General features: G+C 36.9%; 1 protein-coding gene across 2 annotated transcripts in view; it reads right to left on the reverse strand.

Annotated features, from left to right (window-relative positions):
- Positions 1–22,371, reverse strand: part of Rps6ka3 (ribosomal protein S6 kinase A3) — a 103,633-nt gene that overhangs the window by 23,505 nt on the left and 57,757 nt on the right. For both annotated transcript variants that reach the window (XM_059250292.1, XM_059250293.1), the window contains 9 exons: positions 21,856–21,937; positions 15,803–15,883; positions 15,130–15,209; positions 14,485–14,591; positions 8,229–8,266; positions 7,896–8,038; positions 6,934–7,004; positions 399–487; positions 153–217 (listed from right to left, as the gene is read on the reverse strand). In XM_059250292.1, coding sequence (XP_059106275.1) covers positions 153–217; positions 399–487; positions 6,934–7,004; positions 7,896–8,038; positions 8,229–8,266; positions 14,485–14,591; positions 15,130–15,209; positions 15,803–15,883; positions 21,856–21,937 — 756 coding nt within the window. The remainder of the gene's footprint in view (positions 1–152; positions 218–398; positions 488–6,933; positions 7,005–7,895; positions 8,039–8,228; positions 8,267–14,484; positions 14,592–15,129; positions 15,210–15,802; positions 15,884–21,855; positions 21,938–22,371) is intronic.

Genomic DNA, 22,371 nt, shown 5'->3' on the forward strand with positions numbered 1-22,371 from the left:
GGGATTAAAGGTGTGCACCAACACCACCCACAGGTTAATTTTTAAAAACAGTTCAAACTTTTCTTTTTTCTTTTTTTTAAAAATAGTTGAGTACCCAGAGCCTTGGAAATGCTCCCTTAATTCCCTCAAGTGTGTCTTTAGTCTGTACTCACATTCCAGTCTATTGTTGAGAAAAATGAATGTCTTTTAATTTCTTCAACTCCATCTGGTCCAGCACCTATTGGAAATTGATTGGTTAGCAGTTTTATTTCAAGGACAAACATGTACAATCGTTCACAGATTTTGCTTTGAATATTTGTATGAGTATGTAATAAACCCACTACAAAAAATAAACATTCACCTTCCACTGGGGAAAAAAATACAAATTCATGAAGGAAACTAATTAATTCAGTCTTTACCTAATCTGTTTGCAGGATTCCGTTTGAAAAGCATTCGTAAAAGACTCTGGGCTTCAGGACTCAGAAACTGTGGCATCCCAAGCTTGGCTCTAAATATAAATCCATGTAACAACATTTAACTTTTGGAGGCATTTTTCATCTTCAAACATTAAACTTTTTATTTTGAAATATGTTTAGATTCATACTAAGTTATGAAAAATAATAGCAATCATTCCGCAATTCTTACAATGGCAGTATCTTATAGAACTATAATGCAATATAAAACTGACTGAAATAATCTACTGATATGATTCAGGTGGCTCCAGCTTTATTTGCACTTATGTGTTTGTATAGTTTTATGCAATGCTCTCATGTACATGAGTAATCTCCTATATGGATGTACTAGTTCATTTATTTATTGCATTCTGAATGATACCTGAATTGTGTTCAGTTTGGATAATTATGAATAAAGCTGCTACAAACATACATGTACAGGTTTTTGAGTAAGCATTATAAAAATCAGTACTATGAGAATAAGGCCTTCTGAGCCTTGGTTATGGATGGCTAGTACTCTTTTGCCTGTTAGTGCATCTTTATAAGCAAAGGGATTGGATTCTAGATCAATGGTTTACAAACTATAGCCCTAGAACCCTTTTCCAAATGGACTTTAAGAAATCTAATACTGAAAAGAGAATATGTGTGCTTTATATACCACTTTCCTGTGTGGTGGTATTGTGTTCCCCAAAATATTGTGTACCTTAATAAACTTATCTGGGGTCAGAGAACAGAAAAGCCACTAGATACTTAAGTAAGGCAGTGATAGCACACGCCTTTAATCCTAGCATTCCAGAGGCAGAAATCCACGTGTTCAAGGATACAGCCAAGCATGGTGACTCACGCTTTTAATCTCAGAAAGTGAGCCTTTAATCCCAGGGAGTGGTGGCAGAAAGCAGAAAGGTATATAAGGCGTGAGGATCAGAAACTGGAAGCATTTGGCTGGTTAAGCATTTGGCCTGGTTAAGCTTTCAGGCTTCTAGCAGCAGTTCAGCTGAGAGCCATTGGGATGAGGACACAGAAGCATCCAGTCTGAGGAAACAGGACCAGCTGAGGAATTGGTTCTGCATCTGATCTACCAGCATTCACCCCAATACCTGGCCTCAGGTTTGATTTTATTAATAAGAACTTTTAAGACTCATGCTACATTCCTGTGTTTCAATTCCTAATGAAGGGAAACTGATGGGAAAGGAGTTTATGAAACATTGGAGATCCTATGGCATACTAGCTGAAAACCACAAGGCTGGATGACCTTATGGTCTATTTCAGCTAGTGTATTAGTGCATTCTTTTCCCCAACCTAAAGAAACCAAAGATCCTGTAAGTATGACAATAACAACAGATCTAGAGAAAACAGCTAGCATAGAAATTCCTATTTCAGAAACAGATCTATTTATTACTTATTGAGTTGTTAGTGAATTGGTATGTGCCAGATATTGCTTAGTGCTCTGCTAAAGGTAGTATCCCCCCCTTCAGTCTATAAAAGATTAATATAGATAACCATAGTATATTAAGTGATGAGTCCAATGCTGGGAATGGTGGTGCACATCTGTAATCAAAGCACTAGGGATACTAAGGCAGGAGGATCTCAAGTTTCAGGTCAGCCTAGGTTATACAGTAAAATCCAGTCTCACAAAACCAAACACAAAACACAAAACCAACCAATTAAACAAATCAGTCTGGGTTATACAGTGAAATCTAGTCTCACAAAACCAAACTCCAAACCCCAAACCAACCAATTAACCAAAAGACAGACCTAGAAAGGCATTTGCAAAGAATGCTAAGGGAACAGTAGTGGGTATCTAATTTATCACGGAACATGGTAAAGGACCTTCAAATAATGTTTTTTTTTTAATTTTTAAAAATTTTATGTGTGAATATTTTGACTGCATGCATGTCTCCACCATGTGCATTTAGTGCCCAAGGATGGGCAGAAGAGAGTATTGGATCCCTGGAACTAGAGTTACAAATGGTTGTGCACTGCCATTTGGGTGTTAGGAATCAGATATGGGTCCTCTGCAAGAACAAGTGCTATTAGTCAGCTGAGTCATTTTTCTAGCCCTCCTTCAAATGAATTTAAAGGCTGAATTTAGATTGAAGTTCCTCATTGGGTTAGTACTGCCCAAAATGTTACTAAATAACATTATCTCCTGCCCCCCTATATACTTGGGGACAACAATAAAGACTGCTCTATGATCCAGTGAGCTTGTGGACTGTGATTTATTGCAGCCTTCATGTTGAAGACATAAAATAAAGTATACGATATATAAAAGGCTAAGAAATCTAGAGTAAATAAATCATTATTTTATAAATATTTATCTCTAGCATCTCCTTTTGAGAAGATAACTGTTTGTTATAGAATTAGGCCTCTTTTGAGAAAACTGGAAAAGCACTGTTGTAATTCAGTAACTGGGGTATAGTGGAAGTCTTGAAACAGTAGTCTAGCATGACCAGATTTATTTTCAAGATGATAACTCCAGGGGTAGCAGAGAACAATCTAGAATGGAAAGAGATGGTAGACACTATACTAGAAGTGTGGCTCAACAGTGTTGGAGAGATCATCCCATTGCTTGAACACTGTGAGCAATGCATTGCAGAGGAAGGGCTAGAACAATTAAATAGTTCTAAAATAAAATCAGAATACCTGGATATGAAAGAAGGAGGAAGACATATTTCTGACTTGGAAAATAGGATATATAGAAATGTTTATTGGGGGTATACAGATAAGAAAAGAACAGCAAGTAGGAACTTATTTTAAAGATGTGAAGTCATGCTTACTATAAAATCACATGGGTAAGTTAGTTTGAGTATAGGTCTTGTGCCTAGTATACCAATGTAAGACGACTTTGAAGGTTAAAAAAATGTTGAGATTAGTTATAGGAAAGACTGAAGTCAGTCGAGTAACTGAATACAGAGAGGGAAGAGAGGGAGAAAATACATCAGAGATGGAAAGAGAAGATCATTTGAGAGGTGGTTAAAAAAGAAGTATTTTGAACATTAAAGATAATAAAAATAGGCTGGGAGGACAGTTCAGTGGTAGGGCATGTGCTAACATATACAAGACCCTAGGTTCAATTCCAGCATCAGGAAACAAAACAAAACAACAACAACAAAAACAAAGAAAAATACAACTGGTTGAATCACACTGATTATTTGATGAAGGAAAAGTTCATTGTTCCAGAAAATACCAGCTAAAAATTGAGGAAAGAAAGACAGCAATAGAAGAGTCATCTCTTTGAATCTTTAAAACATATATATATATGTTTTTTTGAGACAGGGTTTCTCTGCGTAGCTTTGTAGCCTGTCCTGGATCTCACTTTGTAGACCAGGCTAGACTCGAACTCACAAAGATTCGCCTGGTTCTGCCTCCTGAGTGCTGGGATTAAAGGTGTGCGCCACCACCACCCGGCTAAAATATGTTTTAAGATAATGATTATTAACAGATTAAACCGGTAGACAACCATTTGACAGGAAACATTATGGGCTCAGCTGGAATGAAAGTGAGACAATCATGCACTCTAAGCCATCTGACTCAATGAAATAGGGAGCATGCAGTATAAGCCATCAAATAATACTACCAAGAAGTTGAAACAACTGAGTATGGTAGCACACACCCTTAGTCCTATATATTTAGAGGCTGAGGTAGGAGGATTCAAAGTTTGAGGCTAGTCTAGGATATGCATATTGTTTCAGACCAGTCTTGACTATACAGTGAGACTGTCACAAAATTACAAAACCAAATCAAATACCATCACAAAAACAAGAATTTAAGCAAAAAACAGGATAGCGGAATAAATTACTAAGTTATTAGCACAGTTCTAGGAGTAGACTAATCGTTCTGTAACCAAGGTACCAAAAGATTCACAGAACTGGTTTTAAATCCATTCAATTATCAATGACAATTTGCCTGGAAAATTTCCATGCCAACTGACCATTAAGTGTTATCTCTGAAAATTAGCAGATCAGGAACAGCCTCATTCAACTAAAGACACCAGAAGTGTCAACTTATTGACAGTAATTATACTCATATGTGATGCCCACCTACCTCTGGATGTGTAAACCTGTTACTACTTGAATCCTACCACTCCCTAAAACTCTCTATAAGAACAGCTGGTTTCAGTGGCACGTGCTTTTACACCATGCACTCAGGAGGCCAAAGAAAGAGAATAAAAAATGTGATCCAGCCTGAGCTACATAGTGAGATACTATCTTAAAATATCACACACAGCCAGGTGGATCTCTGAGTTTAAGGCCAGACTGTTCTATAGAACTAGTTCCAGGACAGCAAGGGCTACACGGAGAAACCGTCTTGAAAAACAAACAAGCAAACAACCCACCCCCGCAAACACACCAAAACCAAAACAATACAAAACAAAATCATACCAAAAGAACATGGTTAGAGAGGCAAGACAAGCAGATGAGAGTAGAAATGACTAAGAAGACAGACAGAGAGAGAGAGAGAGAGAAGAGAGGAGAGGGGTGTGTGTGTGTGTGTGTGTAGTATGGAGAAATTTTCCTTATTTCTCTCTTGTAAAATAACTCCTGCTCTTTCTTTTATACTGGTCACTAACAAAGTAAGTATACACTAAGATATTATCCCACAACATCTGAAATTATCATATTTATTTAAGCATTAATGCTATACTTCCCCCATTAGAACATAAGGACTGTGAGACACTGAAGGTTTTTTTAGTATTCTTCATACTGCATTCAAGGATTGTAGCAAGAACTCTATTACTGGGCTGGAGGGATGGCTCAGAGGTTAAGAGCACTGACTGCTCTTCCAGAGGTCCTGAGTTCAATTCCCAGCAACCACATGGTGGCTCACAACCATCTGTAATGAGATCTGGCACCCTCTTCTGTATACATAATAAATAAATAAATCTTTAAAAACAAAGAACTATATTACTTGTTGAATGAATCATATGAATGAACGATAGGTTTACCTTTCTGACAACCTGTCATGATTTAGCAACTAGAAGGCCATTGACAAATGGAGAGCAGTTTTAGTGAACAAATAGGTTGTGGAGTAAAAGAAGTTGAAAAACAATAACAAAAAGTACAGACTACACTTAAAGAGACTTTGTGTTGCAAAAGGATGAAAGAAGATAATTCAGTAACTGTAAAGGAAAGCCAGGTCCTGTTTGGAAGCTGGGGCCTTCGCAGGGACACTTGGCTCAGCCTGGGAGGAGGGGACTGGACCTGCGTGGACTGATCTACCAGGTGGAGCTGAATCCCTAGGGGAGTCCTTGCCTTGGAGGAGATGGGAAGAGGGCGGGGGGGGGGGGGGGGGAAGGAGGGAGGACCGGGGAATCCGTGGCTGATATGTAAAATTAAATCAAATTATAAAGAAAAAAAAAAGGAAAGCCAGGTCAAAGAAAGGGCTTGGCTTTTTAAAAAAAAAAAATACTAAAAAGCATTAGTTGAAATCAGGGGATGGGAAATTAAAGTTTGATAGTGAGAGTTCAATGAACATTCATTCATGTAATATGTATTTTTAAACCTTTTTTTATGTAGAATAACATGCCCCAAAGCCATCTAAACAAACAAATGCTCACCTAAAGTACACAGCTCAGTAAATAGCTGTCTGGCCAAGAACAATAGCATTGCCAGAAACTTCCATCCAACATAATAATTTTTTCTTATTTTGTCTCCACTTTTACCATCTGAATATAGACCTTAAAATATGCTTTAGTTTTGCTAGTTTGTAAACTTTATAAATAGACTCACGGAATCAGTTCTTTTGGGTCTAAGCTTTATTTATTTAACTTCCTTGTAAGACATATAAATTCTTGCATGGAATTGTGACAGCCTATTTTCTTTGCTATACAGCATATTATATTCATATAAAGGCCTGGACCTGCTTTTATATGGCTACTTAGTCAAGACTTGTTTTAGTCAGGCATGGTGGTACATGCCTATATCTCAGTACTGAGGAGGATAAGGCTGAAGAATCATGAGTTCATGACCAGCCTGGGTTACACAGTGAGATTTTATCTCAAAATACAAACAAAAAACAATTGATTTGCCTGGCGGTGGTGGCGCACGCCTTTAATCCCAGCACTCGGGAGGCAGAGCCAGGCGGATCTCTGTGAGTTGGAGGCCAGCCTGGGCTACCAAGTGAGTTCCAGGAAAGGCGCAAAGCTACACAGAGAAACTCTGTCTCGAAAAACCAAAAAAAAAAAAAAAACAAAAAAAACAATTGATTTATATTTGTATAGTGTTGGATTAAGAAATACAATAAAGAGCAATGTAATGAAGTGTCAACTGTATGAAAATACCATTATCATAAATCCACTCTATTGTTACTGATATAATTTTCACTATTACCAATAACATTTTGAACATCTTCGCACTTATTTCTTGCGTACCCTGACACATAAACGATAAATGCATGCCTAGGAGTGGGATAAACAGAGAAAAGCATACATACATGATTTGTCTTTAGTATGAAGCATTTATTTTCACATCTCACCAAAATGTGTTCATTTGGGAATACTTACTTAAGAATCATAGTCATTGTTTCTTTACGATCTTTTCCTTGGAAAGGTAGTGTACCAGTGAGCATTTCAAACTACAGAAAGGTAAAACAGAGGTATTAGCCAATAAGTATAAAGTTTCAAGGCCAGAAGGTTAAAAGCAAAAATCATCATCTTAATTATAACTAAGTCTTCTAAAATTGCTACCTATGAAGTCATTTTTCCCTTTTCTCTTGTTTAAAACAGCATCAAATCATTCTATTATAGTGTTACTTAATATACAAGTTGTACTATAATACATTAGTTTTTAAAATAAACATTTATGTTTCTATTATATTTACTACTGAATTTCTTGATAATTCATAAGGCATAAACAACCAAACTATACAATTCTGAAGAAATCAATCATATTTTAAATGGCATTTTTAAAGTATAAATATGTGACTAGTCTAACAGACTGCCATTTTCCTACTAAGCTTTTTAAAGGGTTATTACCAAGAGAATTCTCTAAGAGGCTTTTGCAAAGAATAAACACTATTAACGCTTTTGGGCTTGTCTAGCCCAATGATACCATAATACAATGTTGTCATTTATAAATTCACGCTTGAGAACTGCCAAATCAAATTAACAAGTGACACCCCCAAACTCTCACTCTCCTAATGTTTTAGATAAGTTTATGATTTTGTGTTGGGCTGTATTCACATATATTTTAGGGTATAAGCAGCTCATGGACTGCAAGTCAAACACATAACGTAGAAAAATGAAAGAAAATATATTTTGGCCTTTACAAATTAGGATGAGATAGAAGCAACCAATAGGTTTTCTAGTCCTACCCTTCAGGCAATCATTTTATTTGGTTACTTAGTATTAATAATAGAAAATATTGAAAATCAAAGTACTAGCTTTTCTCTCATGATATGCCCTGCCAAGTCTCATTTGAAAAAAAAAAGAACTTCGACACGTAAAAATCAGAAGTCAAGTCTTACCATCAACACACCGAAAGACCACCAGTCAGCACTCTGAGTATGACCTCTACGATTGACTACTTCTGGAGCCATATATTCCACAGTTCCACAAAAAGAATAAGCCTTCTTCTCATGGTCAATAGACTCCTTACTTAGGCCAAAATCTGACAAAATAAATACTGAATTAATAAATATCCAAAATATTTTACATACATTTTAAACTCTGAATTCCAATACATATTTATAATAAGAAATATTAACCTAAAATTTTAACAACTAACTACTCAATTTTTATCATAATCAACCTTAAAAGAAATAAAGGAGAAAATATTTTAATAAAATGAAGACTTTTACCAGTTAACTTGATGTGACCTTCTTCATCAAGAAGTATGCTGAAAGAAAAAGTCAGAAAAATGTCTTTAAACCATTCTACATGGAGATATACAGAAGCTGAAACTGCAATTACTCAGCCATCAGCTGACCACATTTACTCTAAAGGGTTACTTTTGGCCATGAGTAATGATGAAGAAAACAATTAAACAAGCTCTATTTTTCCGAAGTGTTCTCCCTACTGCTCTTCTATTGAGGGGACCTATCTAAATCTTGTCCATACATGCTAGATAGATGAAGTACATATTCAATCTAAATTCTCTCTCTTTTTTTTTTTTGAGACAGGATTACACTTGAACTCAAGGCCTTCTTCCTGCTTCAGCCTTCCAAGTGCTTGGATTGTAGATGTGCACTACTCTCCCTGGCTCCTCTGGGTAATTATAATCTCAAAAATAAAAGGAATATTAAAAAATAAATCTAAAAAATATTTGTTGATGAATAAAATCAGTCTACAGAGGGTTTAAAAGACATTCCCAATAATCCTTGCTTCTTCTTAGTAAAAGGGATGTATAAAGGCACAGAGGAGAATATATGCGTATTTAGTGAGTTCTTTGAGTCATCATGCAGAACACATCTGGAAAAGGACACTCAAGTATCTAGTTTGGACAAATAATTTTTTTGGTCTTTCCTTCCTTTTCTCTCTCATGTATTATATCCTGACCACAGTTTCCCCTCCCTCCTCTCCTTCAAGTCCTTCCCCTCAACTCCACTCTTCCTTCTTTCCCTTCAGAAAAGGGCAGGCCTCCCGGGGATATTAACTGAACACAGAATAACAAGTTCCAGTAAGACTAGGTATATCAGCCGGGCGGTGGTGGCGCACGCCTTTAATCCCAGCACTCGGGAGGCAGAGGCAGGCGGATCTCTGTGAGTTCGAGGCTAGCCTGAGCTACCAAGTGAGTTCCAGGAAAGGCACAAAGCTACCCAGAGAAACCCTGTCTCGAAAAACCAAAAAAAAAAAAAAAAAAAAGACTAGGTATATTCCCTCATATTAAGGCTGAATGGGGCAACCCATTTGGAGGAAAAGGGTCCCAAAAGCAGATAAAAGGGTCAGAGATAGCCCCTACTCCCACTGTTAGGACTCCCCCCCAAGAACATCAAACTACATAACCATAACATATATGCAGAGGACATAGGTCAGACTCATACAGGCGCCCTGACTGTCGGTTCAGTCTCTGTGAGCCTCTATGAGCCTAGGTTAGTCGATTCTGTGGGCCATTTTTTTGTGGTATTGTAACCCCTCTGGCTCCTATAATCCTTACTTGCCCTCTTATGCTATGCCTAATGTTTGGCTGTGGCTCTCTGCATCTTTGAGCAGATAACTTTTGTGGGGGATAATGCCAAATTATGGAGTCACAGGAAGGACTAAATACTAAGCTGTAAACTCATACTTGTATTTTGGGAAAGGCATGCTAGTATACTAACTTTAAAAGTCAAATAGTAAGCTATCCTATAATATAGGCATTTTCTTACTTTTAATATGAACTAAAAGCAAATCAAATTTTATTATAATAAAATTTTACTTGGACAAAAATTTAACTTTTTAATTATTTATTTTTGAGATTATAATTATATCACTTCCTCCTTGTCTTTGCTCCCTAACCCCAAATCTCCCATATACCCCTCTTTCAAATTCATGGCCTCTTTTTTTATTAATTGTTACTGCATGCATATATGTATATATGTATACATTCCTAATATGACGTCTTCAGTCTCTATGTTACTCATATACATATTTTCAGATCATTTGGCTTTGGATAACCAATTGGTGTGCTATTCTCTGGAGAAGACTATTTCTCCTGCTGTCAAGATTCCTTAGTTTCCTATAGTTCTTTGTGCAGGGTTGAGGTCTCTTGGGCTTTCTCCTGTACAAGTTAGTAACCAACTTTCTTAATGGAGCATTCCAAACATAATTACACTGAAGTTTAGCACTGAGAATAATTTAGAAGGGACATATTTTTCAAGTCATTTTCTTTCTTTCTTTTTTTTTGGTTTTTCGAGACAGGGTTTCTCTGTGTAGCTTTGCGCCTTTCCTGGAACTCACTTGGTAGTCCAGGCTGGCCTCCAACTCACAGAGATCCGCCTGGCTCTGCCTCCCAAGTGCTGGGATTAAAGGCGTGCGCCATTACCGCCCGGCTCAAGTCATTTTCATAACACACTACTTATTAGGAAAAATTCTTTTAATTATGCTTATTTATGAAGCAGTCCAGTATTTAGGAAACATAAAAGACACTAATAAAGGCCAATGAGATAGCTCAGTGGGTAAAAGTGCTTTCCACGCAAGCCTGATGGTCTAAGTTTCATGCCTGGAACCTAGAGTGGAAGGAGAGAACTGAGTCCTAAATGCAGTTATCTTCTGGTCTCTATACAAGTGTAGAACATTGCATGCATATACGCTCACACACACACACACACACACACACACACACACACACACACACACGCAGAGAGAAAGAGAGACAGAGAGAGAGAGAGAGAGAGAGAGAGAGAGAGAGAGAATGAGAATTCCTAAAGACGCTAATTGGATGGTGGAAATATGGCCCTTTCTATCTAATAAATAGAAGACAGTTCTGAAAACAAAACAAATTTCAACCCTCAAGTTATTCTTAGTAATTTAGAAAGTTAAGAAAATCTGGATAAAAAATATATTACTTATATTTTCAAGACCAAATGTATTTTTTTTTTTGAGACAGGGTTTCTCTGTGTAGCTTTGGTGCCTGTCCTGAATCTCACTCTGCAGACCAGGCTGGCCTCAAACTCACAGAGATCCACCTGCCCCTGCCTCCCGAGTGCTGGGATTAAAGGCCTGTGCCACCACCACCCGGCCCAAATGTATTTTTTAAAAAGAATTTTTTGAGAATAATATTAGTATATAAAACAAATGAATGTCTAGAGATAACAATGCTCATATTTGTCTTTGAAAAAAATATTAATGTTTTCAGCTATTAATATTATAAACATTTTATTGTAACACAATTTTAGTTTTTTTTTTTAATCTAGAAAGCTGATAGTAGTGACATAAATCTTTAATCCCAGCACTTGGGAGGCAGAGGCAAGCAGATCTCAATAATCTTCTGGGAAATAAAAAACAAACTATATGAAAAATATAGCTGGGTGGTGGTGGCACATGCCTTTAATCCCAGCACTCAGGAGGCAGAGCCAGGCAAATCTCTGTGAGTTTGAGGCCAGGCTGGTTTACAGAGCAAGATCCAGGACAGGCACCAAAACAACACAGAGAAACCCTGTCTCAAAAACAAAAACAAAAAGAAAAAACCGAAAAAATACATAAAATGTAAAAAGCATGTTAATTTCTAAATGATCCCTTTATAGGTTTTCATAGGAGCATTCCCTTTATTTTCTGTCACAATACATAATTATAACATCTTGAACTAAGTAATATTAAAAATACTCAGTAAAATTCAGGTGTGGTGGCATACAACTACAATCAGAACACCTGGGAAGTAGAGGCACGAGGATTAACAGTTCAGGCCCAGGGGTTAGAAAGATGGCTCAGCAGTTAAGAGCATTGGCAACTCTTCCAGAAGTTCTGAGTTCAATTCCCAGCACCCACATGGTGGCTCACAGCCATCTATAATGGGATCTGATACCCTCTTCTGGCATGCAAGTGTACATGCAGATAGAACACAATATACATAAAACAAATAAATCCTAAAAAAAGAAAAAAAACTTTAATAAAAAAAGAGTTCAGGCCCAGTTTTGGCTAGCTAGTCAGTTCAAGGCTAGCCTGAGCTATGTAAGACTGTTAAAAAAAAACCCAAATCCCGATAGGACCTCTGTTGGTCTTTTCTGTGTCGAACACACAGATTGCAAGCCCAGTGCCACTTTGAGATCTTTGGCATTAGTTAACTCTGCAACTCACATACGATTGAGCCTGTATGATAATGAGTATTCAGACGGGTAATGCCTGGGGGGTGCTCACCAACCTAAGACAGAGCGCCTGTGTGGTCTGGGCAGGTGTCTCCATGCCGGGTAAGGTGACCTGCTGACATCCCATGCTACCTAAGTCAGAAGCTCATTTTTTAGTAAAAGGGGGACCTGTAGGTCCCTGGCCCCCGTTTTGGGTAACTGTTGCCTTGCTTGCTGACCTTGACCTTGATATCCTCCCTATGCTAATTCCCTGCCGGGTTCCACCCTCCTGAATGCTTAAGGGAAGTTCCTTGTCTGTGTATCCTGCATAATGGGCGTTAACAGCTTAGATGCAAAATTGTAAAACATCAGTAGCGAACTTTTGCCCTCCGGGGTTCTCCCATTGTGCTGTAAGCCTGTATTTAAGACCTCCTCCCTCCTTCAATAAACAGCATTCGGCATTAAAAAACAAACAAACAAAAAATAAACAAACAAAAAACAACCCCAAATCCCAAAGGCCAAACAGTAACAAAAAATTGGTAATGGTGATTGCTTTATATACTGAGAAGCAATGAATTGTGTGGTTTATTTTTTTTTCCAAATTTTTTGATTTATTATTATTTTATGTATATGGATATTTTGCCTGCATGTATGTATGTGCACCATGTACATGCCATGCCTGGTGCCCATGGAGACTAGAAGAGGCTACTGGATCCCCTGAGACTGGAGTTACAGATGGTTATGAGCCTCCATGTGGGTGCTGGGAATCAAATCCAGGTCCTCTACAAGAGCAACAAGTGCTTTTAACCATTGAGCTAACTCTTCAGCCAAACATGCTCTATTTTTTGAGATGAGTCTTGGCTATGTTGTTCAGGCAGGTCAAGTGATATTCTTACCTTAGCTTTCTGTGTAGTAGGTCTACAGGCATGTACACCTACTATAGACATGTGGATCTTATCTCAATAAAGCTGTTTAAAAACATTCTTTATAGACCAAGGCTTCTGTTTATATCCTTGGTAAAAGAAAAAACGCCCGTGTGCATATTATATGAAATAATATCACCTTCTTGATAAATGTCACTGTAAGAGCTGTGGAAAATCTGCTCAAGTTATATTTAAAAATTGAAATTTTAAGAATAAATTTTGTTTATTTTTTTTGAGACAGAGTCTATGTAGTCCTGCCTGTCCTAGAGCTTGCTATATAGACCAAGCTGGCCTTAGAGATCCACCTAGCTCTGTCTCCCAAGTGCTGGGAATAAAGGTGTGTTTCAATAAACAGTATTTGGGAGAAAGGGTTAGCTCTACACCATTCTTCATAGAGCTAAGTAAAAGGAAAAAAAAAAACAGTACAATTAGAAGAAAAATATCATCATGACATTGGGAAAAACTCTTCTACCAATAAGTCTTTGGAGAAATTACATAAGATTAGTTGGCCCAATGAGATAAAAAAATGTGTATGATTTTTAAGGAAAAGATTTGTAATATATGTGAAATGATTAAAGTTCTCTTTTTCCCCCTTTTTGTGATAGGAGTCTCAATACATTGCCTCGACTGACCTCAGATCTGTGCTTAAGTAATCCTCCTGCCTAAGTTTCCCCAAGAGATATGACTACATACATGAATGTTCAACTGTTTCTGGATAAATGGTTAGAATACTTAGTTTGGGGCTGGCAACAGGGCTCAGTGGGTAAAGATACTTGCCAACAACCTGAGTTCAATCCCCAGGACACGCATGGTAGAAGGGGGAACACTGACTGCTATGGGTTGTCCTCTGATTTGCAATATACACCATGGTGTGTGTGCACACCCATACAAAATAAAGAATTGAAGATAATTTAAAATATTTTTAATTTGTAAAGTTCTCTTTTAAATCAATGGGAAAAATGATATTCCAAAAGAAAAATGAATCAAGGTCATGAATAGAACCCCCCCCAATACAAACTGCCAACCAATAGATTTTAACCTCATTGAAAAATCAAAGAACATAAATGAAAAACAAGAAAGCCAGGGGTAGTAGTGCATGCCTTTAATCCCAGCACTCGGGATACAGAGGCAGGTGGATCTGTGAGTTCGAGGCCAGTCTGGTCTACAGAGTGAGTTCCAAGACAGACAGGGAAACATAGGGAGACCCTGTCTCAAAACAAACAAACAAACAAACAAACAAGCAAAATAAATGAAAACAGGTTAATAGTGCTGTTTAGCAAAGATTTTACAAGTATAAGATCATTTAGTATTAGCAGACATGTGAAGCACAGTACTACAAGGAAGTGCTGTGGAGATCTACTAAGTCAGTAAATTTTATCACCTCCTGTATAGCTATATCACACTGAATTCAATGTAATAGCATGGCTCCTTACTTTTCTGGTTTTAAGTCTCTATAGATTATTCCCAGGCTATGCAGATGGTCTAAAGCAAGTGCAAGTTCAGCCAAGTAGAATTTGACATCCTCTTCTGTGAACATCACCTACAACAAAATAATATTCCCAACTTTATTTTCTTTTTATGTCTATGACATTTATGTGAAATTCCACCTAAGACTTTAAATATTCAATTTGTAAATATGTTAATCAGACATAGATTTAGTTACAATTTACTCATGAAAGAAATGTGCAAAATGATCTAATCAGTCAAGTATAATCACTTGCTAAATGTTAACTATGCCCTGTCACAGAAATGGTTTTTAGCATATTAACATTTTAGAAATGGAAAATGATTTTGAGAATAAATGCTGAATTGACAATATCAAATTATTATGGACACTTATTGATACATTATCAGTTCTGAAAAAACTATGAAAGCAGTAGGGTTAAGCCAACTTCTCCAAATAAAGCGCTGCTTTTAGTATATATTCAAAAGATAGAAAAATAATATTTTTTGACTCAGTTCCTTGAATGAAAGAATTCTGTGTTATAAGAGAGTATGATACATGCAACATTGAAATAACAAAGCTTTAATTAAAACAGGATGAGTAGAAATAAATTAAAAAGACATTAATTATATACCTCTTTGGATAAGCGTGTAAACAAATCTCCTCCCCTGAGAAAATCCAAAATAAGATACAACTTCCCTTCAGTTTGAAAAGCTGAATGAAGAAACAAAATTTCTGTTTAGACCACTGTAGTTTATTTTTTAGGCTTATATTAAGTCAATTCATTTATAAATGTTATTTTTAGCAAATAAGTGATATCAGAAATCTAAACTTATTTCTACATAGAAGAAAGAAAACATTGATTCTCTTAGTTTCCATCAGGAAATGTCAAATACAGTGTGTATTATCAGGGAACTAAATTTTCTACAGGCAAGAGTTCCCTCAAGAATGCTACCATTCTAAATGTGATCAGTAAGAAAAACACACACCAGAAAGACTTAACTATGAATTATGATACAAAGCTATGTCACAGGGGTGAATTGGTTAGATTTAATAACATAGTACAAGAATTGTTATTTACGTACTGAGAAATAGCACTTGCCTTTCAGAGAAAAGGAAAGGTAGGTGACAGAAGTTTTAGGATGCTGATATTGGGCCTCTTTCTTGTATTCAGCTTGGGCTAACACATAAGGACTATAAAATGGTATCACAGTGTTATGTAGCTCTATATATTTAGTGTACCTGAATATACTTGGAGTGAGGGAATGGAGGTAAAGGGATAAGGTGAGAGGTGGTTCAAAACTTACCATAATGCAATTTGACAATGAAAGGATGATTGACTTCTACCAAGATATCACGCTCCATTTTTGTCCGAACACGATCTCGAACTACAAAGGATTGAACACATGATACAATGCAAGTATTTTCAAAGGTAATATTAAAAAAAAATTCTTTTTATATTGCATTTTAAATTAGATTTTGCTTATGTGCATAAAACACATTTTTATTGCTGTTGAATTTTTTAAATCTATAAAAATAACTTTTACTACATTACATAATCAAAGGCAACTATGTATTTATAAACTCTATGCTCTAAGTTAAAAATATGTAATATATATTAGGTATTGGGTTTAGGAGCATTTTAGTTGAAGTTGTGGAAAATGGCAAAAAGCATGTCAGTTTTTAAAAAAAAACAAGGCATTTCATGGAACATTAAAACAATAACCTGAAATAGGTTTCAGTACTTCTACTAACCCTATCACGTCAATAAATGTTCACAAATTATCTGTAAAATGTGGCAGACTTGGTAAAGGATAGATATATCCCAATTGGTCTATTTTGAGGGAGAGAGAAAAGAGGAGGGGTAGATTGGAAATGTTGTACAGCTGAAAGAGCCAAAGGTTTGTTTTGCTTTGTTTTTTTTTTGTTTTTTTTCTTTTTAATTAAAAAGGTACTGATTCTAATTTGTATAATCACGAGTAAGTTACTTATTTAAACTCTGTGGAACCTCAGTTACCTTTCAGGTATAAAATTGGGTAATCCTCCTATACCTTTGAAGAATTTGTGATTACTTGGATAAAGCCTGTGTGTAAGAGGTATTCAAGTAATGGACTATCATTATATTGAAAAGCAGTAGTGTGTATATGCCTAATGGGCATTTTTTTTCGAGACAGGGTTTCTCTGTATAGCTTTGTGTCTTTCCTGGAACTCACTCTGTAGACCAGGCTGGCCTCGAACTCACAGAGATCCGCCTGGCTCTGCCTCCTGAGTGCTGGAATTAAAGGCGTGCACCACCACCGCCCGGCATATGTCTAATGGGCATTTTATTACCAGTGGTAAGTATTACTGGAGTTCAGAGAAAGGCAAGATCAGTTTTACTTGTACGGGAAGACTAGAAGTCTAGAAGAAGAAGCAGGGTTAGGTTATGAGCTCTAAGACTCTTCCAGTGGGATTTTCCAGTAGGATGGAAAAGACATGTTCTAAAAGAGACCAAATATGGAGTACCAACACCTGAACAGACATTGAAGCATAAATAATGACTTGGAAGGAGTCATATCAATGTGGAAACAGAGGTTCACTATAGGGGAGATGGCATATAGAGGATCCAGAATCATGACAAGTTGAAATGCTGGGAAGAATTTGGGTTTGTGGTAAAACTTTTTTTCTAGAAAACATTTCCTGAGCAAAGCCTATAATGCTAGGCACTAGAGCTAGAAGTACATCCAAAGGCTTGAATATAGTAGGGATGAGAACTAAGTAAATGATCAGAAAACATTCTGAAAGCCAGGTGTTGTGGCATGTGTCTGCAATCACAGCATTTTGGAGGTGGAGGTAGGAGCATTCACTGTTCAAAGCTATTCTCAGCTATGTGGTGAGCTTGAGACCAGCCTAGGTTACACCAGACTCTGTCTCAAAAAGCCAAACTGAACCAAAACAACAAAAACATTTAATGTTTATGTTAGTGATTAGGTCAAAAAGAAAGATGGAGTGTGTGTGTGAGAAACTTGGGTTGGTTTTATTTTCAATTCAAGGGAACCACAGATATTTAAAACATAGAAATAAGACCTTTGGGAAACAAACTCCGGTGAGAGATGGCTCACTGGGCAAAAAGGTACTAAGCCTGATGACCTGACTTTGATCACTGAGGCCCATGGTGGAGGAAGAGAACGAACACTAGTAAGTCATCCTCTGAATATGAGTGAGTAAGAAGAAATGCTATTTGTGTTTCCAAGAATGTATACAGAAAATTGTTTTATGTATTGATGTATAAAGTCTTTTAGGCTGACAGACCACCCTAGTAGGACAAAAATTCCCCATTAAATTGATCTAATGTCGTTAACTTCTAGTTGATGGCACTCAGTGTATTAATAGGAACTTTGAAGTGGAAAGACTTCTGGGTAAACATGGGTGTTCTGTTAATTATTTCTAAAACCCCACTAAAATGACATTAATAGAAAAATGTTATAGTAGGAAGCTCTTATCTGCAAGGGCTATCTATGGTTTTAGGACTCTTTATGGGTACCTAAAACCACTGAAATACCAACCCTGCAGACACATACCTATGATAAAATATAATTTCCACATTAAACACAGTAAGAAATAAAATAAAAACAAATAATGAAAGTTATTTGGCCAGGTGGTGGTGGCGGCAGCGGCGCACGCCTTTAATCCCAGCATTTGGAAGGCAGAGGCAGGTGGATTTCTGTGAGTTCAAGGCCAGCCTGGGCTACAGAGCGAGTTCCAGGACAGCCAAGGTGGTTACATAGAGAAATCCTGTCTCAAAAAAAACCAAAACAAAACAAAACAAACAACAACAACAAAAAACGTGGAAGAAAGTTCTTTGAAGGTGTTTTCATTCTCAGTCTCTTTCCTTCTCCCAAAATATCTTAATGAAATTGCAGCTTTTCACTTAAAAGAAGGCTTTTAGTTGGCATGTCTGAATTACCAACATCATTAATTTTGTGTTTTGGAGAAATTATTACCATAAGTTTTGCTTAAAATTTCCAAGAAAACATGAGAAGAAAAAAAAAATAAAACAAAAAGACAGAAAGGGTTGGTTGGGGGTGGGTGGCGCATGCCTTTAATCCCAGCACTCGGGAGGCAGAGCCAGGTGGATCTCTCTCTGTGAGTTCGAGGCCAGCCTGGGCTACAGAGAGAGTTCCAGGACAGGCTCCAAAGCTACACAGAGAAACCCTGTCTCAAAAAACCAAAAAAAAAAAAAAAAGACAGAAAGGATAAAAATAGTAAAACTTAGAGAATCACCCAGGAAGCACAACATACCCCCAAACTAGGTGTCACAAAATGGAGAATACATGACAAAAAAAACCAAAAAACAAAAACAAAACTCCACAAAACTTGAAAATGAGTATCTAGATTCAAAGGGACCACTCATATTTGGTGGATGAAATTTTCCACCATGCACTCAAAGATACTACTTCATAAATGTCGGGACACATTTTTAGATACACACACACACACACACACACACACACACACACACACACACACACACATATACACTTCTGGAGAGGAAAAGTTGCTAACACAGAAAGGACTGGCAAATAGAATGGCAATGGCCTTTATCACTGGAACACAGGAAACAAGAAGACAATGGAAGCAGTACTTTCAAATATCTGAGGGAAACTTATTTGTGACCTAGAACTGTAAACCTAATCAAGTCATAAATTCAGTAAGGGGGCAGATATACTTTCAGACATGCTAGATGACACAAATTTTACCATGCAGTTGCCTTTCTACAGTAGCAACTAGGAGATACATACAACCCAATCTAGAAGGTATACCGAGTAAAAGGTAGGAAAAAAATCCAGAAAAAGGAAATATAGCAAAGATATGAAGGACACCTGTTCCAATGTATTATTTCATTCAGTTGTGATCAATTTTTTTAAAGAAATTTATTTAATTTTATTTTATGTACATTGGTGTGAAGGTGTTAGATCCCCTTCAACTGGTTACAGACAGTTGTGAACTGCCATGTGGGTGCTGGGAACTGAACCAGGGTCCTCTGAAAGAGCAGTCAGTGCTCTTAACCACTGAGCCATCTCTCTAGCCCCAACGATCTATTTTTATAAAGCAGAGATAATGAGAACATTGCTGGGCAGACATAGACATGAAAACTGTGGGTGGCAACATAAAGCAACTAAATCCGAAAATCTTCCATGCTGGGAAATAAACAGATTATGGCTCCAAATGAAAACAACCAAAGGATTGCAAAGATGAGTGTGGAATGTGAAAGTGAATGCGAGAAGCAGCAAGTCAGTGACTCTGGAGGGCTCAAGAACTAGGACAGGCATGGAGATGTGGTAAATGTACAGCTGCCAAGCCGGGCGGTGGTGGCACACGCCTTTAATCCCAGCACTTGGGAGGCAGAGGCAGAGGCAGGCGGATCTTTGTGAGTTCCAGGCCAGCCTGGTCTACAGAGTGAGATCCAGGACAGGTACCAAAACTACACAGAGAAACCCTGTCTCGAAAAACAAAAACAAAGTACAGTTGCCTTACGTGACAAAACTTTGATAAAAATAAAATCCATATTTAAGAACACATCCAAAATTATCTAAAGTCTACAATTCTATAACTCTAATGTTTGCACACACATTTTAGAATTTCCTTCCATAGCTTGTGTCTATATAATTTTATGTACTTGTAATAGCCCAATGTGTTATATTTTTCAGTTGTGTTTTCATTAATTTCTATAATCATATTTAAAACATTAATTTTCATTCCATGTGTATTAGGAGTTTGCCTGCATGTATGCCTGTTACCATATTCATGCAGTTCCTGTGGAGGCCAGAAGAGGGCAGTCGAATCCCCTGGAACTACAGTTACAGACAGTAATGCCTTGTGGATACTGGGAATTGAACCTGGATCCTCTGAAAAGCAGCAAGTGCTCAACAACATTTTGTTTAATCTCATTTTATATTAAGTATGATACCATGATTTTCCAAACATTCCTTTTTCAATATCTATGCAATTTTTATCATATTATTGTAAGTGTTTGTGAATATTTTCAAGTGTAGGAACTCATTCTGTAAGGCTATTTCCTCAGGTTAATTCAGCAGCATTAATGACAACTTTGTGCTTAATTCAAAACTGCTATGCTGCCATCATATGAAATAACATTATTATTTGGTGTACATTTCTTGTTTAAAATGTATATTATTTAATATAAATTTCTATTTTATGGAATTCATCATTTCCTCAAAGATTTTTTTTTATTAATTTTTTTTCATTTTACATATCAACTCCAGTTCCCCCTTCCTCCCCACTACCCATCATCCTGACCCCCATTCACTCCTCAGAGAGAGTAAGGCCTCCCTTGGGGAGTCAACAAAGTCTGGCATACCAAGTTGAGGCAGGACCAAGCCCCTCCCCTCTGCATCAAGGCTGAGCAAGGCATCCCTCCATAGGGAATGGGCTCCCATTTTATTTTATTATTTTGGATATGTATGGGCCTTTTGCCTGCATGTGTATCTGTGTATTACTTATGTGTGATTAGTGCTCACAAAGGCCAGAGGAGGGCAGTAGATCCTCTGGGACTGAAGTTGTGAGCCACCACTGTAGATACTGGGAATTGAACCTGGGCCCTCTGGAAGAGCAGCCAGTGCAATTAACCACTGAATCATCTCTCCAGTCCCCACTCAAAAGATTTATCTTCCTAAGTAAACTTTATTCAAAGTCCTTTACATAAAGTTGTAATAATATGCCTTATCAACTCCTACCTACACCATTATTTTTACATTTATTAATTGGAATTCTACTGCAAAGAGATTTCCTTTCTTCTTCATTAATGTATGGATTAACTATGGATTCTTATTTAATTCAAATTCAATAAATTTCAAATTTATTAAGATTCAAATTTAATAAACTACTACTACTAATTATTGCAGTGGACAAACCACTCCAGAGACAACTCTGGATGTCTATTTCTTTTTCTGTGTGCAAGTGTGTATATACATGTGTATGTGTTGTATGCATATGTGTGTGTGTGTGTGTGTGTGTGTGTAATCCTAAAGAATTAAAGCTCTTTTGCATCTGTATGATTAGTATGTTTTCCAAAATATTCAAATAATTTGAAGATGAATCAAACCCAGTTTTAATCTTCTCAACTTCTGCTTGCTTAAAGCCCAAGATAAATTGATAATCCTTCTTTTCTAACATGGTAAGTCCTGTTCTCAAGTCATATGACTCTTAGCCTAGTAGGAAAGTCACTGGAAGTTAGTCTAAATTTAAAGCTGTTAACAGGAGCCAATTCAGAATCTAAGTGGCCTCAGAGTCACGTGAGCTTCATGGTGACCTTTTGGTTTTAGACTACATGAACATGGAAAATAGCAGCAGCACTCACCTTTCAGTGTGGCCTTCTTTAATACCTTCATGGCATAAAGCTGTCTAGCATCAGAGCCTGAGATTTTTTTAACTAAGAAAACCTATGTTAAAATGACAGAAAATAAATAAAAGAATCACAAACAATATTCCTTTGTTACAACAATACCCCATTATATATACAAATACATTCTAATATATTATAAATGCATTTTCTCCAAAATATTATTGGTTGTTAATAGAAGTTATAAACAATAGTTATAGATTGACATTTCAATATAGGTGAATGGTACTGTTTTTCATTTCGTTGTTTGCCAGTTCCAAAGGAGCATATAATATATAGAATAAGACAAAAGTTTTTCAACTACGAATATAGCAACTAGAGAACAGCCCCACACATTCAACGTATACCACAGGAGATGGTGACTGTGCTTTATCGAAACAAAATTCTTCTGAGTCCCTCAATTTTTCTGGGTGTTGGGGGTGTAACCTGGGTTCTCATTCACACTAGGCAAACACTTTACTATTAAGCTATATA

The sequence above is a fragment of the Peromyscus eremicus genome, chromosome X (genome assembly GCF_949786415.1).
Source record: "Peromyscus eremicus chromosome X, PerEre_H2_v1, whole genome shotgun sequence".
In the NCBI taxonomy this organism is placed as follows: Eukaryota; Metazoa; Chordata; class Mammalia; order Rodentia; family Cricetidae; genus Peromyscus; species Peromyscus eremicus.